The sequence below is a fragment of the Rhinolophus hipposideros genome (assembly GCF_964194185.1).
Source record: "Rhinolophus hipposideros genome assembly, chromosome: 21".
NCBI lineage: Eukaryota > Metazoa > Chordata > Mammalia > Chiroptera > Rhinolophidae > Rhinolophus > Rhinolophus hipposideros.
Window position 1 is genome coordinate 32,463,175 of NC_138067.1, and position 13,863 is coordinate 32,477,037.

Consider the following 13,863-nt stretch of genomic DNA (forward strand, 5'->3'; position numbering starts at 1 on the left):
GCCGTGTGCAGGGGAGGCCCCGGACATCCTGGGTCAAGATGTGTCCAAGGCCCCATCAGGATAGTTATTTATAAGCATGATAGCACTAAATGTTCTTGCTGTAACATCAAAAATTAAATTATCTTCACATCTTCTCATAGGAAACATTTAAACCTTTTGCAATAGCTTGACTACAAACTACAGCTCTCATCAGCCCCAATCCCTATGTGCTAACCCTACTCTCACCCGGCCACCCCCACTCCACCCCCGCCCAGTGTTCTCCAGCCTCCCCCATGGGGATCAAGCAAATGCCCAACAAGTTCCTACAAAGTCTGCTCTCTGTGTACCGCCCCCTGGACAGCAAGACTGAGTGCTGACTAATCAGCCTGTGAGAAGGCCTCCAGGGCTGAGAAAGTGATACATTAACCTCTGACTGTCACTCAAGCCTTCAGGACTAGAGGCAGCAGAAGCCAGGTGATGAATGAGTTGGGGAAACATGGGGGGAAAGAACGGATGAATCCAATAAGAAATTGCTTCCCAAAGGAAGCTCAATCTGTTGGGCCCCCAGCACGAGAATGAGTGTCTCTTTGCCAGGGATCCTGATTCTACTTCTCTTGCAGTATCTCCATCTGTCCCTGGGAGTGACTGACAGACATCTGTCAGGGTGGAAACACTGAATCCCTGATGAAATCCCAGACTTGAGCCATCTTGGTATGGAAGTCACGGGGTTAGAGAGTTTTCTGGAATTTAAGACGCTGAATAGTGCCCGACTCCCTTCTGTTTTCCCCCAGATCCTAGACTCCCAGGTTGCAGAGTCGTACATCCATCGAACCAACACTCAAGGCAGCAAGGAATGTTTGCATCTGGTCTACAGTTGTCTCCCCAAGCTCCACATTGCATCACAGCTCTTAAAGCCCTCAGTGTCACTGCCTTTTCAATCCAACCCGGCATCATGCATCCCCACCCCAAGACCCACCCAAAAGTCAGGGGCCAGGGTGGGGCGATGGGTTTGGCTCAGGCGCAGCTCACCTGTCCAGACTCCCCTTCACTCTCTCAGTCTTCAGGGTAGACAAGGGGTCAGCAGGATGACAGCCCCAAGACGTCCATGCCCTAATCCTTCTGAACCTGGACCCTGTGATTATGTTCAGTTACAGGGCAGATGGGATTAAGTTCAGGATCCTGAGATGGGGAGAAGATTCTGGAGTACCCAGGAGGGCCCAATGTAGTCATAGGAGAAGGAGGCAGGAGGTCAGGAAGGAGAGAAGATGCCACGCTGTTGATTTTGAAGATGGAGAGAGGAGCCACACGCAAGGATATGGGTCCAACCTGGAGACTCCAGAAGGATCTGGATTTTAGTCCCGCAAGAGCCATGTCAGATGTGGCCTCCAGAACTGTGAGGTAATAAACATGTGTTTAAGCCCCCGCCCCCCCAGGTCTGTGGTACTTTGTTACAGCCATCCAGGGAAACAAATAATATGAATTAATATGTGTGGAATGGCAGGTTTGTTTTCTTTGAGTTTGATTTTCTGTGACCCCCTTCTTTAATGTAAACTTTTCATTGAAATGTAACATACAAACAGTAAAGTGTGCATATCCTCAGTGTCCACAGCTGGAAGGATATTCACCAGGGGCCACTGCCATGGAACCAGAACAAGAACATGACCAGCACAAGATCCCTTGGAAACTTACACCAGTCAAAACTCCCCCACAAGCATATCGTGGATCAAACGGCATCTCCCCAAAATTCACATGCCCTGAAATCTCAGAATGTGACCCTATGTGGAAATAGGGTCTTTGCAGATGTAACTAAGATAAGGTGAGGTCATCCTGGAGTAGGGTGGACGCTAAATCCAATGCCAGTGTCCTCATAAGGACAGGGAGATTGGGACACAGACACCCAGAGGAGAAGCCATGTGATGGGGGCAGAGACGGGAGGGATGTGGCCACAAGCTCAGGAACACCTGGGAGCTGGAAGAGGCAGGAATCATCCTCTCTAGAGCCTTGGGAGGGATCCCAGCCCTGCCCACAAGTTGATCTCAAACCTCTGGCCTCTGAGTTGTAAGGGGATAAATGTCTGTTGCTTAAGCTCGAGTTTGTGCTAAGTTGTTACAGTGGCCCCAAAACCACTACCACCTGCCGTGTCACTCCACTGACATCCCCAGTTTTTTTAACTTTCCGGGAATGGGGTCATACAGCAGGTAGCCCTTGGCGCAGGCTTCTTTCACCCAACACTAGATTTGTGGCATTCCTTGAGCAGCTAGGACATCATTCTCATCACTGTTATCCCCGTAGGTGAGCACACCACAGCTTCTCCTTTCTACAATGTATGGACTTCTGGGTAGTTCCGGTTTGGGCTATTGTGACGGGAACAACTGTGAACATTTATTCTCACACATGTCCGGGGGTATGCGTGCACCTACCTTTCAGTTGGTTGCGTCCCCAGAAGTGGAAATGCTGAGTCAAAGGATCTAGTAAATGTTGCCCGAAGGTTTCCAAAGGGGTTGAACTCATTTACACCCTTCTCCCAAGCAGAGGATGAAAATTCAGAATTCTGTTTAAACCTGGATACCTCGTGTTCTCTTGGTCCCAAACTGAGCATAATTAGAGAGGGCAGGGGGTTGAGAAACACGAGTGACCCAGGGGAGATTTATCCAAATGGAATTTTTGCTGCCTGCAGTGTTCTGAAAAATATATACAGAGCAGGACTGAAGTGGTCCAGATTGTTGGGATGAAAGAGTTTACTTCCTCCTAAGAAGTAATGATGGCCCAGCACACCCTGGCTTGCGGGCCTGCAGCTGCTCTCAGAAGAAATGTGTCAGGAGATTGGCAGAACCAGGCTCTGTCAACTGTAAGGCTCTTAGTGATGGCCCTGAGTGTCTCCTGTCTGATGAGAGAAGCAGATTTTCCTTCAGAAGGAGACACAGAATGGAGGCAGGAATGGACTGCCAGCAAGTGAAGAGGCGGATGCCAGCTCCAGTGTTGGGACCTGCTGCACCCTGGCGACTAGGGTTGGAGACCGTTTCACCAGCTCCCATGTTCTCAGGTTTCCTCTGAGTTTCGAGATGACCATGATGCAGGTGTTCTAGTGATGACAGAGAGAAGAGAGAGACGGGGGAAGAGGCCACGCAACCCCTTCTCCACAGGCCTTGCAGGATGGCTGCGTGTTCTCTCTTGGGTGGGCTCCCAGGAAGCAGACTCTGAGACAGAGATGTGATGTGAACGCTTCCTGGGGAGGGTCCATGGGTGGGACCACGGCCATGAGGGGGGGCAGTACTGGGCAGAGAGACATTGTGCTACACGTGGTCATGACGGAGGCTTTAGCAGACCCCATTGGAACTTTGGGGCCAGACAGCTCCAAAATTTGTCCCAAATTGGGGCGAAGAGGCCCCCACACTCCTAGTCATCACTGGATGACGGTACCCCGCAGAGAGGTGGTTAGCTTTGGGCGAGCAGCCCTCTTTGGCCAAGGAGAAGTCCAGGAGGGCTCAGTGAGAGCAGCCTATGGCCCCTCAGGCAAGTGAGGCCCAGTCCCGATGGAACATCTGGGCCGCACATCACAGCATCCACTCCAATGGCGTGGACAGAGCCAGGGGCCGACACCTGTAATCCTGGGCAGCTCTTGGAGGGGACATGAGCTTTCACAGTCACGATAATGACACTTATCTCAGCGTTCTAGGCATAGGCGTCATGCTCAAAGCCACGCTCAGAATCTTGGGTCACAGCTTTCATTCACCCCACGGCCTCCAGCAGGGCAAGCGGGCTACAAGGAACTTGACAGTTCTCTGCAACTAGACGTCCAGAGGGAGAGAGTGCTTCCAGTGACCACTCCGCTGTGCTCCCCTGTGCTCTGAGCCCTGCGTGTTGGCCTCTTTCTCTGGCTACGGCCAGAGCAGCAGTGGTTTCAGAGGAATCATGTCCAAAGGAAGAAAACATTTCTTCTAGGAACTTTCCCCAGGGGAAACTTTCCTCAGGTCTCCCTGACACCCACACGCCCGCAGCTCATGAAGCAGAGCTGCAGAGGTGTGTGTTTGCCCGTAGGCCAATCTGTGCCCCTGGAGCGGGCAGTGGACTCAGGGTCCCAGAAGGGAAGGCAGATCCTAGAGAGAAGATAAGTATGCTTGGGGGTGGGGCCCACTTCCCTTAACCCTCATCCACCTGGGAGATGGATGGGTCCTCTTGCAACACCCACTTCATAGGTGGGAAAACTGAGGCTTAGGCAGAGAAGCAACCTGCTCAAACTTTCATGGCTGGAGGGTGGTGGGCCTCTCAGATCCTGGGAGGACTAACAGGATAGTACGTCCCCCATTCTCTAGCTTCCATCTAAATGTCTCCAGGAATCTTCAGCGTGGCTGGCTCGATGAGGCAGCAACGTGTGCATAGGCCCGGAACATTCTAACATCTAAAAGAAGGCCATCGTGGCCTGGGGTGCAGAAGAAAGGGGAAGGTGGTTCAATAAAGGTTGGAAAAGCAGGCATGGGGCAGATATGCAAAGCCTTAGGAACATTTCAGGTGGAGCTTTGTCTCAAACACAATAGCCATTGTATTATGTCCTTTAAATATTGTTCTTGGCACCTCGTTCATATTTGCTCAAGTCAAGGATAGAAATGGTGGTGGACAAACAGGGCTCAGGACGTGTGGCCTCTCCCCAGGGATGCCCCACAGACTCATTCACCGGCTTCTCTGGGGCATGGCAGCCCAGTGGCTCACACACCAGCCTGAATGTTCTGTCCCACCACCGGCCTCTCTGTCTTCTGGGAACAAGGACCCAGGAAATCTTACCAGATGCCTTTCTGCAACCTGTATGCCACACACTCGCTGCAAGTCTCTGGATCTGCCAATTGAGCACATCCTATCACCCCCACACCCGAAAATAAAATCTAGGCCAGCTTGACAGGTATTTCCAGAGAACCACTGGCCCTGGCGATCATCACCTTCTTTTGTAAACTCACACAATGTCTTTCCATGAATCTGTTCTGCATGCTTTCTTAGCCTGAAACATCCCAGGCAGAGATTTATGTGGTCTCCTCCTTCCCTTCCCGAAGAACAGCTACAGTGGCTTCCGCTTTCCGGAGGGGATGGCATTTCTAGTTCTTTCTGTCTGTCCCCTCGAATGTCACTGGTCCACGCCCAAGGCTTAAGCTCATTAGAATCACTTCATTGTTGGTCCCTGGGTGATCTGCTCCCTTCTGAACAGGCCAAGAGGACCCGGGAACCCTGGGACAGGGGGAGCAGGAAATCTGCTTTCATATGTATTCTGTGAACTTTTTGAATTTTGTGTCATGTGTATATATTACCTATTTGAACTACGTAATTAATGAAAACAACGAGGTCATTCTCGTTGATAAAGAAGGTGAAATGCTAACAGGAAGTCAGCCTTGGCACTTTTTTTTTAATCTCATCTGTCACTTGAATGTCACCCAGTGTCACCTAGGGAGGGCCACTCTGTCCTTCTCTCTCTGGGCTTCAGTTTCTGCATCTGTACAACGAAGGCCTGGGCCCTGATGAGCCTGGTGCAGCCATTCAATCCCAGTTTGTGATTCTAACTCATCGTCGCCTGAAGACACATCTTTGTCATCTAGTAGGAGTGTGGCATGCTGGTAAGCCTGCAGGATCAGGACCCATCAGGGCCAAAGTTACTCCGCTAGGACCCAAGGAGACTACCCAGGTTAGCCAGGTGGAGCCCTGGGTGTGGAGCCCCAAGGCCATTCCAGCAGGAGCTCCAGAACGTTCTTCTCCACCATGGCGGTGGCCTCAGTGAGGCCCCGAGATTCCCTTTCACCTCCCTCCCAGGGAGACTGCAACAGGATGGGAGCAGAGGTATAGAATCAGTGAATCTGGGGTTCAATGAATTAATGAATTTGAGCTTGCTGGTGTCTCAGAAGATCCAGGGCCTAAAGCCTCTTGCAGTTTATTCTCAAGGCTCCAACCGTTACAGGCAGGAAAACAGCAAAGGCAGCGGTAACTCCCAGGGCCTGTGACTGCCCCCATACTGTCCCAAATTTCCCACCAGCCTGGGAGTCTGCCCCGACTAGAGAGTCCCTTGTTCCTTCCCCACCCCACACCCAGGACCCCTATGCCTCTTCTTGGCTCCCAGTGAGTTGAGGGTCCTGGGCCAAAATCAGACACCTAGGGCTGGAGAAAAAGGGACAGAAATACCCCCATCTTCAAATGGGTAGGGCTCTGGGGTCTGCAGGGCACCTTGGAAATGCACAGCAAGATCAGGGCAAAGGCCAGGCAGGAAAACGTTTAGAAGTTTCCTCTCCTTTGTTGACCTCTGTGCAGGCTGCTGGGGAATGGCCCCCAGGAGGAATGGCCCTCCAAGGGAGGACCCTAGCGCCCAAAGTCAAGGCACGTGTCTGGCCTGCCCACCTTGTGGTCTCAACCTTATCTTGCTCTGATAGGTGGAGCCATGCTCAGTGGAGCTCTGAACTTCTCAGAGAGGTGTCTAATCCCTTCGACAGTTCCTGATTTGAGATTGGGAAAGAGGCATGTGGGAGGCTGAGGGCTGGACTTGGTCTCCCTGCCCGAGGTTGCAGAGGGGTCGTTCTTATCTCAAGAGTGGTCTACCACACCCACACTCTTGCACAACTCACAAAGCTGATTTCTCTAGTGAACACTTGCCCAATGTTTTCAAAGGGCCACGCTGTCCTCCCGGGCATTCCTGGATATGACAGCCGCCCCTGCACCACTTCTCTAGTTGAGTTGACTTTTCTCCAGGCGTCTGACTCCCTTGTGGGATAGCCCTGCCTCGTTCTCAAAAAGCCCCGGAAAGGAGGCCCTGAGTTCCCACTTGTTCCATTAAAGCTGCTGCTATTTTATTTCTGGACTTGGCTTGGTCCCTCGAGTTGGACGGCAAATTCCACAGGGAGGGAATTGTCAAATATAAACCAAATTTGGACCGCATAAGAGACTTTATTGGGAAGGATTATTGCAGAGGGGATAAGCCATCACCTTTGGGAGAACACTGCTCTGACGTGTGCGATGGATTGGTGGGGATGGGTGGTTCAGCTCATCACTGCTGAGGCACAGAGGGAATGTGAGGTCTGTGTCCAGCCTGGTCACAGGTCAACAGGGATGTCGTGAATGTCCTCTAGTCATACAGGGAGGGTTTCTCTGCAGTGAGCCAGTTCCAGAACATGGGGAGGGGGGCTCTCAGCCTTCACTGTTTTCCAGGATGGCATGGCTTGGGGAAGTCCAGCGCTGTCAATAAATAAGTGTTGTTTGTTTTGCTGTCCCTGGGGACGCTATCCACATTCCAGCCACCTGCAGCCTGTCCCACTGCCCCCACACCCCCAAGTGACCAACACCCTTTACTGGGACTGTAGATATGGAGAGTTGGGCCTGGCTTTCTTTCCTCTGTTCATTATGAACTCCTGCTGGCCTGAGGACCTGCAATTATGTGAATTGAGCAGGGACCCTGAGTACCTGGGGGAGGGAACAGGAAAAGTATTTTCACCTTGTCCCCTGTTGTTCCTTTGTAATCTTGAATCAGGTGGATGATTCACCCATTCGCAAAACAATACTTTTTAAATTAGCTTTTAGAAATCAGCAGGCTTTCTGGGATGCTGGCTCTGGTCTGCAATTTGATCTAGGCAGGTGGAATTTCACCGTGCTGTGCACGTAAAATTTACGAGCTTTTCTTGTAGGTCCTCAAGGACCTACAAGGATCTACATGGGGGTCTAGAGTCCTGGGGACAAGTTTCTGAGCTCTACCCCTTGGCCCAGAAGTCACCCCCCCCCCCCATTCCCACAGCCTGCCCAAATCCCTCGCTCTTGTGGTGGTTCTGGCTAATTCCACGGGCAAGGGTAGCTTTGCAATGTCAGAGTTCCCTGTCCCGCTGCTGAAGGCCTGACCCCACCAACCCCTCTTTCACCAGTTCCATATATGTACATGGTGAGGTTGGTGAGCCTGACAGAATTTTCTAAGAATTTGGGAATCACAGACAGAGGTCTTGTCCTGTAGCAGCCAGCAGCCTCCTCCCTTCCCTTTCTCATGCAAACATACATTCCTCTCCACGCAGAGCGATTGAGTAGGTTGTTGTTTGCATGTGCCCCTGGCATACCCTATCCCCACCCCCAATTCCTTCCTCTCTCATCTCTCAGTCTCTCTCACCCTCCCCCCTTCTCTCTCTAAACCCCTCTTAGAGGAAGAACTGGACCAGACAGCTCAGCTCTGACCACACATATGGGACCGTCTGTTCGGGTTGTTCCGAAAACTGTCCTTTTAAGGGTCCAGACCGTTTTCCATTAACAGTAGAAGGAGAGCTCGTCCCCAAACTGGGGGAAGGGCCAGCTGCTGGGTGCAGCCAGGGCCACAGAAGGGTTACAGTGAGGTTTTCAACCTTTCACGCCTTTCATTATGTTTTCCACTTGCTTCGGTGCAAATGGAAGTCGGATTTTAACATACTTCATGCATTGTGATCTGTGCGTCATATAGAGCTGCCCCTGGACTTTTTGTTCAACCGGGCTTCTTGGAATTCTAGCAGAAAGTGGATGCTTAGGTAGCCTAGGCAGGAGGGAGAACCACCGTGGGCACCTGAGCCGCTGGGGGCTGGATGCAGCCGAGTCTGGCAAGATCCACGCAGCCCCACACAGGCAGCCCCCTGCCCAGTCCGGCTCTGCAATCCCACCTCCCACCTGCTAACTCCACACCCCCATCCAGCCTCTGGGAGGGGGATTCCTTCATGTGCTCATTTGGGGGCCTGCCTGGCTTTGGGGTCCAGCACGCAGGGCACATTTGGTGACCTGTGAACCCCGTGTTCTCACAAGTGGCAGCAACACTGGGACCTGGCACTCGGGGGGCCTTTCAGCACACTGCGGGTGGCTCTAGGTGGCACTCCCTGCCCCAACCCTGTCTGGCAGCCCCACTGCCTGCTGGAGGGAGTGGGAACCCCCTTAGTGGGAACCCAAAGCCTCCAGTCCTAGCCTTTGTACCCAAGCCCTTGACCTGGGCTCATTTGATAGCTTCTGTGGACGGTCTTCCCGCCCTTGTCGTGGTTCAGGCTGAGGCCACCCTGCAATGCCCTTCCCATCCTGGCACACCCACGTCCCGCCTGTCCTCAAGGACCTGTTCAAACATCAATGCTTGGAAAGCAGTTTGCCTGAATTAAGTGAGAGCTGTCCATGGAAGAGCTGGCATGACTCTCAGCCCTATCTACCCTGAGACCAGAGACTCAAGTAATGAGTAAATGGGTTTGCTCCTTTCCTCCTGGCCCCAAGCTGGCATGTGTCTCCTTCCTGACCTCCTGGGACTGGTCCTGGCAGCAACCAGTCAGATGAAGTCCTGTGGCCAAGCTCTTCCCACCTCAGGTCCTGGAACCTTCTCTCCATACTTCTCCTTGGTCTTGACTTCAATGCCCCTCCCAAGAGGTAGACCGAATTCTCACTCAGCCCCTTTGCCTCCCTCCCAGCCTTCAGCACCATTATCAGGGGTTATGGCCACCTTGTCTGGCCTCCAGGAGGCTGTCAGTGAATGAATGAATGAATGAATGGATGAATGAATGAATGAATGAGGTAGGCCAAGAGGCACACGATCAACCCCCTCCTGGGGAGACACCCCCAAGAACATTTCTACTCCCAGAATTTGGTGCTGAAGAAAAGAACACAGAAGGCCACCAGCAGGACTTATAATTCTGATCGTTTTTCTTTAAAAACAACAACAAAAAAACCCACAAAAAAAATCCCAGAACTCCCCCACCCCGAACCAGCCAAATGTAACAGATTAGCTATTAACAGGAGACGAGAAAGAGACATTGAAGCCCCACATGTCATTACATGGCAGAGGTGTTTTGGCCAGACTGACGACGACGCCACAGCGGCAGCACTGACGTGCTGGGGACACCAACAGACATGCAAGGGCAGTGAACTCGCACTGGAGAAACCAGGCTGACCTGACCCGCAAATAAATATAGTGCCAACAGCATCCTTTACATTATTAGTGCGACGTTAGGACAAAATAGAAGAGCAGAACGACTGAACAAATGCTTGCTGGTCATGCCAGGACTTGTTTTAAAAAAATTAATTTCCATAAATGTGAACGCTCAGGACACTTGTCAGTAGAGTGGTCAGAAAGAGTTAAGTCTGCCTCCCCAGATGCCACCATGGCGGTGCCCCAGGGTGTCTGCAAATGGGCAGGGCCTCGCGGCCACAGGGGAACCCACTCAGCAGGCAGACCTGATGTGGCACCTCAGGACGCAGTCCTTGCCTTCTGGGGAGGGTCCCTAGACTGGGCTGGGTTGGAGGATACAGCTCCAAGAATCATAGATTGGGCCCCCCAACCCACCTTCACAGCAGAGGTCCCAGCCCAAACGCTGGGGAACTGCCTTTGACCTCTCAGTGCCCCCTCCAGCCCCTGCTTGTGTGAAAGGGACCCCAGCCTACCCCTGCAGGGGTGACACTGCCCCAATTCCCCATGACGGACACTGTGGGTCCCCACACCTTTCCGCAGGCTGCTGAAGCAGGCTACTGTGGGGTGGCCACTGTGGTATGGACAGGGTCACCTGGCTCCCTGTATCCCGAAAGGCTGTATCCATCCTCCCAGAGCCAGAGGTTTGAACCAGGACAGCAGCCCAAGTGTCCCCGCCCTAGGGAGGAAGCTCACTGACATTCTGCTCAGACGATGCTGGACCTCTGTGGAAAGGCAGAGCACCCCAGGCAGCATCCTGCCACCTATGCACAGGGCTGCAGTCACCATGAGGTGCCGTATCCCGGATGTGCACAAACCCAAAAGGCAGGTGATCCACTGGCTACTGCCCCCATTTGCAGATGAGAAAACTGAGGCCCAGGGCAGGGATTCTGCTCAACACAGAAAGTCTACAATGAGGTCTTTTGACTTCCTTGGAAACTTTCTGCTTTCGGATGTCGAGCTCCACCCCAGATAAGGGGAATATAGCCCAAGGAGGACGGAGTTAATTCGAGGCGACTTCTGTGGTGGTCTGTCCTCTCACATCAGGAGCCACCAGATGGCACAGGTCTCCTGACCAGGCCTGCCCCTTCCCAGCATAGGAGGTGGGGAGAGGACATGGACATCTGGACGAATCCTTTTCACCCTCACGGCCCAACCCAGGTTCCCCAAGCCACTGGTCAGGTTCCTTTGGATTTATTGGACCATGTGGATGTTCCGGAGCCCAGGTGGGTGGCGGCAAGCTGGACTGGCCATTTGGAGCTCATGTGGCTGAGCAATGAGGCCTGAAGCCTGAGGGCTCAGCTCAGTCTCTCTGAGGGAAGGTCAGTGGTCAGAGGCCAAGGCAGAGCCCCCAGCACCTACGATGGGGGCTTCGGGGAGGATGGCTTGACCTTAGCAGTTTCCCAGATTGGTTGCCTGGACATAGTCACAGTTCAGGAAAGCCAGGGGTGGCTGGACACATTAGCTGGGCCTCAGCTGCACCCTCAGGGAAAACACCACGGGAGCCACAAGGACAAAAGCCTGCTCCCTGGAGGGGACGGGAGGTGTGCTGAGCTGGAAGTCAGGGCCTCCGGGACAGGTGCAGAGATGGAGTGGTGAAAAATGTCATCCTCCGATTGGAATCCAGTCCAGCACAGGCCAGGAGCCAGAAGCCAGACCCAGTCAGCATACTGGGGCTGCCATCCAGCCAGTGAGGCCACTTTTGTGGACCCTGGGAGGGGCTGCCTTACGGGAACTGGATGGGAAGTCCATTAGGGCTCACAGCATCTGCCTTCCTTGTTGTGCTTGTTTCTAGAAGATTTCACGCCCGAGGCTTTGTCTGAGAGACCTGGATGCAGCACGGGCCGGGAGGCAGCAGCCGGAGATGCCCGAATCTTCCTGCCTCTGTGCCCCTGCTCAGGCCGTAGTCCAAGGCAGGATGGACAAATTCAGAGGCCCCCTGGTGTCATGAATGACCCGGCCTAGCCGGAAACCGGCTTGGCACGTCCTGGACGGAGCTCCAGGATCGACCAGCTGCCCGTGACCTCTGCTCCCAGCCCCGCTGGCTACAGACACCAGGCACAGCAACTGGCTCTTTCTGTGGAGCTGGGGCTGGTGTCAGAATCAGCCCAAGTCCTTTGTCTCCTACACACGTCTCTGAAGGCGGCCATTTCAGAGATTTTCTCTCTCGTTTCTGGGTGTCAGGCAGGGATCTGCCTCAGGTCTTTAAGGCAGAGACATAAGCCCAGAGTTAGTTTTCCCAATGTCACTACATCTATACCAAAAACATAAGGAAGCCAAGCGCCTGTCAGTGCAAGTCCGCTGCCCACACCATAAAGCTGAGTCTTGGTAGTTCGCTGGCAGCTAGTGTTCAGCTCTCAGAATCCCTCCTGCCGTGGGACGGCGCCGGAGCTGGTGCTGGGAGCCATACCCGATGACAGGACCTGATCTTTCTGAGGCTGCGGGCAGCATTAGGGGACAAGTGATTCTCCCGACCTGCCCTCCCCTACTTCTTTAAAAAATAATCATCTTGGTGGCATCGACTTGACCCAATATTTAAGTTAAAAAAAATAATACAAATGAAAAAAGGTGGGAAGGGAGAAGGGCCCGAGATGGCAAAAGTCTGTTGTTGGTCAGGAGCCCCGGCCTCTTCCCATCTTCTCAGTTCAGTCCTCGCGCCTCACACTCATGAAGAGGTATTGATAAAAGTTCGTCTTCTGGGACTAAATTCGTACCAGTTTTTCACAGTGGCCCCGGCGCCTGACCTGGTGGGGGGATGGTGTGGGGCGCTCCGCTGAGCAGCCGTGGATGATGGACCGGAGTCGATTTTTAGGTGGGCGAGTTGTTTTAAAACGATCTTTGTGCGTTTTCTGTCCGGCAGCTTCCCGGCTCTTCTCTCTTATGTCTCCTGGGGGACCACCTGCATGAGCTTCTGGCAAAGGACTGTTGTGGAAACTGCAGGGGAGGGGAGAGCAGAGTTATTCGGGGATCATGCGTTCACATGCCTAGGAGACACGGGGGGCCTGCATCGGCATGACTTCCAAGCTTATCAGAGAAGCCAGAAACTCAGAATGTGATCTGAAGCCTCCCGATCTGAGCATTTGTGCACTGGGCCTGTGGACCTCCCCACTGGTGGGCACCAGCCTCACGCCTGGTTGGCATAAACACTTCCTGTCAGTGACTTTGTAAGTCACCCTGGAGGGAGGGGCCAAGGAACTTGGCAGGAGGCGGAGCATGCTGGCCCCATCCCTCACCCTGTTTCAGAACCCAGATATGACCAGGAGCGACAGTGGGATGATGGGTCCCGAGGCTGAGGGACTGTGGGATGGGCCCTTCCCGAGGGTCCACGCCTGGGCCACCGCCTGGCAGACAACCAGGGCCGGCAGCAAGGATGACAGCCTGCTGCGCTGCAGAGGGGGGGGGAGCAGGCAAGTAGGTGTGTGCAAGAGGCCCAGATGAACACTGTTGGGGGTGATTCCAGGACAGAGGGTTCTGCTTTAGAGCCTGGGTGTGCTCTTCAGGATGAGTAATAGGGAGCCTAGTCTGGGTTGGAGGCAAAGCTCCACTGAAACGACGTGGCAGGTGCGGGTTAGAATTTGGGGATGGCCATCCTGGGGATTTTATAAGCTGTCCAGGACATGGTGATTGGGACACAGGCTTGCAAACATCAATGACTTTCCCAGGAGCTGGTCACATTAACAGTGGCCTCAGTAGAGGCTCCTAAACTTGGCCCTGTGATCATAGTGCAGAGATTCTATTTTCTCCTTCTCTGCCTTTCTAGGTCAGCCGCTGCGTTTAAGCTGGCGACAGGCAGTGGGATTTCGTTACTTGGCAAAAGCAGCCTGGTTTTCTGGAATCCCTTGTTCTGAGATTAGCTGGTGCCAAGCTGAGCGTCTTATCCCTGAAATACATGGGCCAGATGTCATTGCCTGGTGCCGGAACCCTTGGTCGGCGCCATGAACACCCCTCGGCACTCCTGGCTGTGGGATTGGATGAGACAG

At 53.3% G+C, this 13,863-nt stretch overlaps 1 protein-coding gene across 1 annotated transcript in view; it reads right to left on the minus strand.

Annotated features, from left to right (window-relative positions):
• Positions 1–9,591: 9,591 nt before the first annotated feature.
• The window catches only part of SLC7A5 (solute carrier family 7 member 5), a 43,741-nt gene continuing 39,469 nt past the window's right edge, over positions 9,592–13,863 (minus strand). The window contains exon 10 of the mRNA XM_081030834.1: positions 9,592–12,817. Within this exon, the coding sequence (XP_080886960.1) occupies positions 12,762–12,817 (56 nt within the window). The 3' untranslated portion in view covers positions 9,592–12,761. The remainder of the gene's footprint in view (positions 12,818–13,863) is intronic.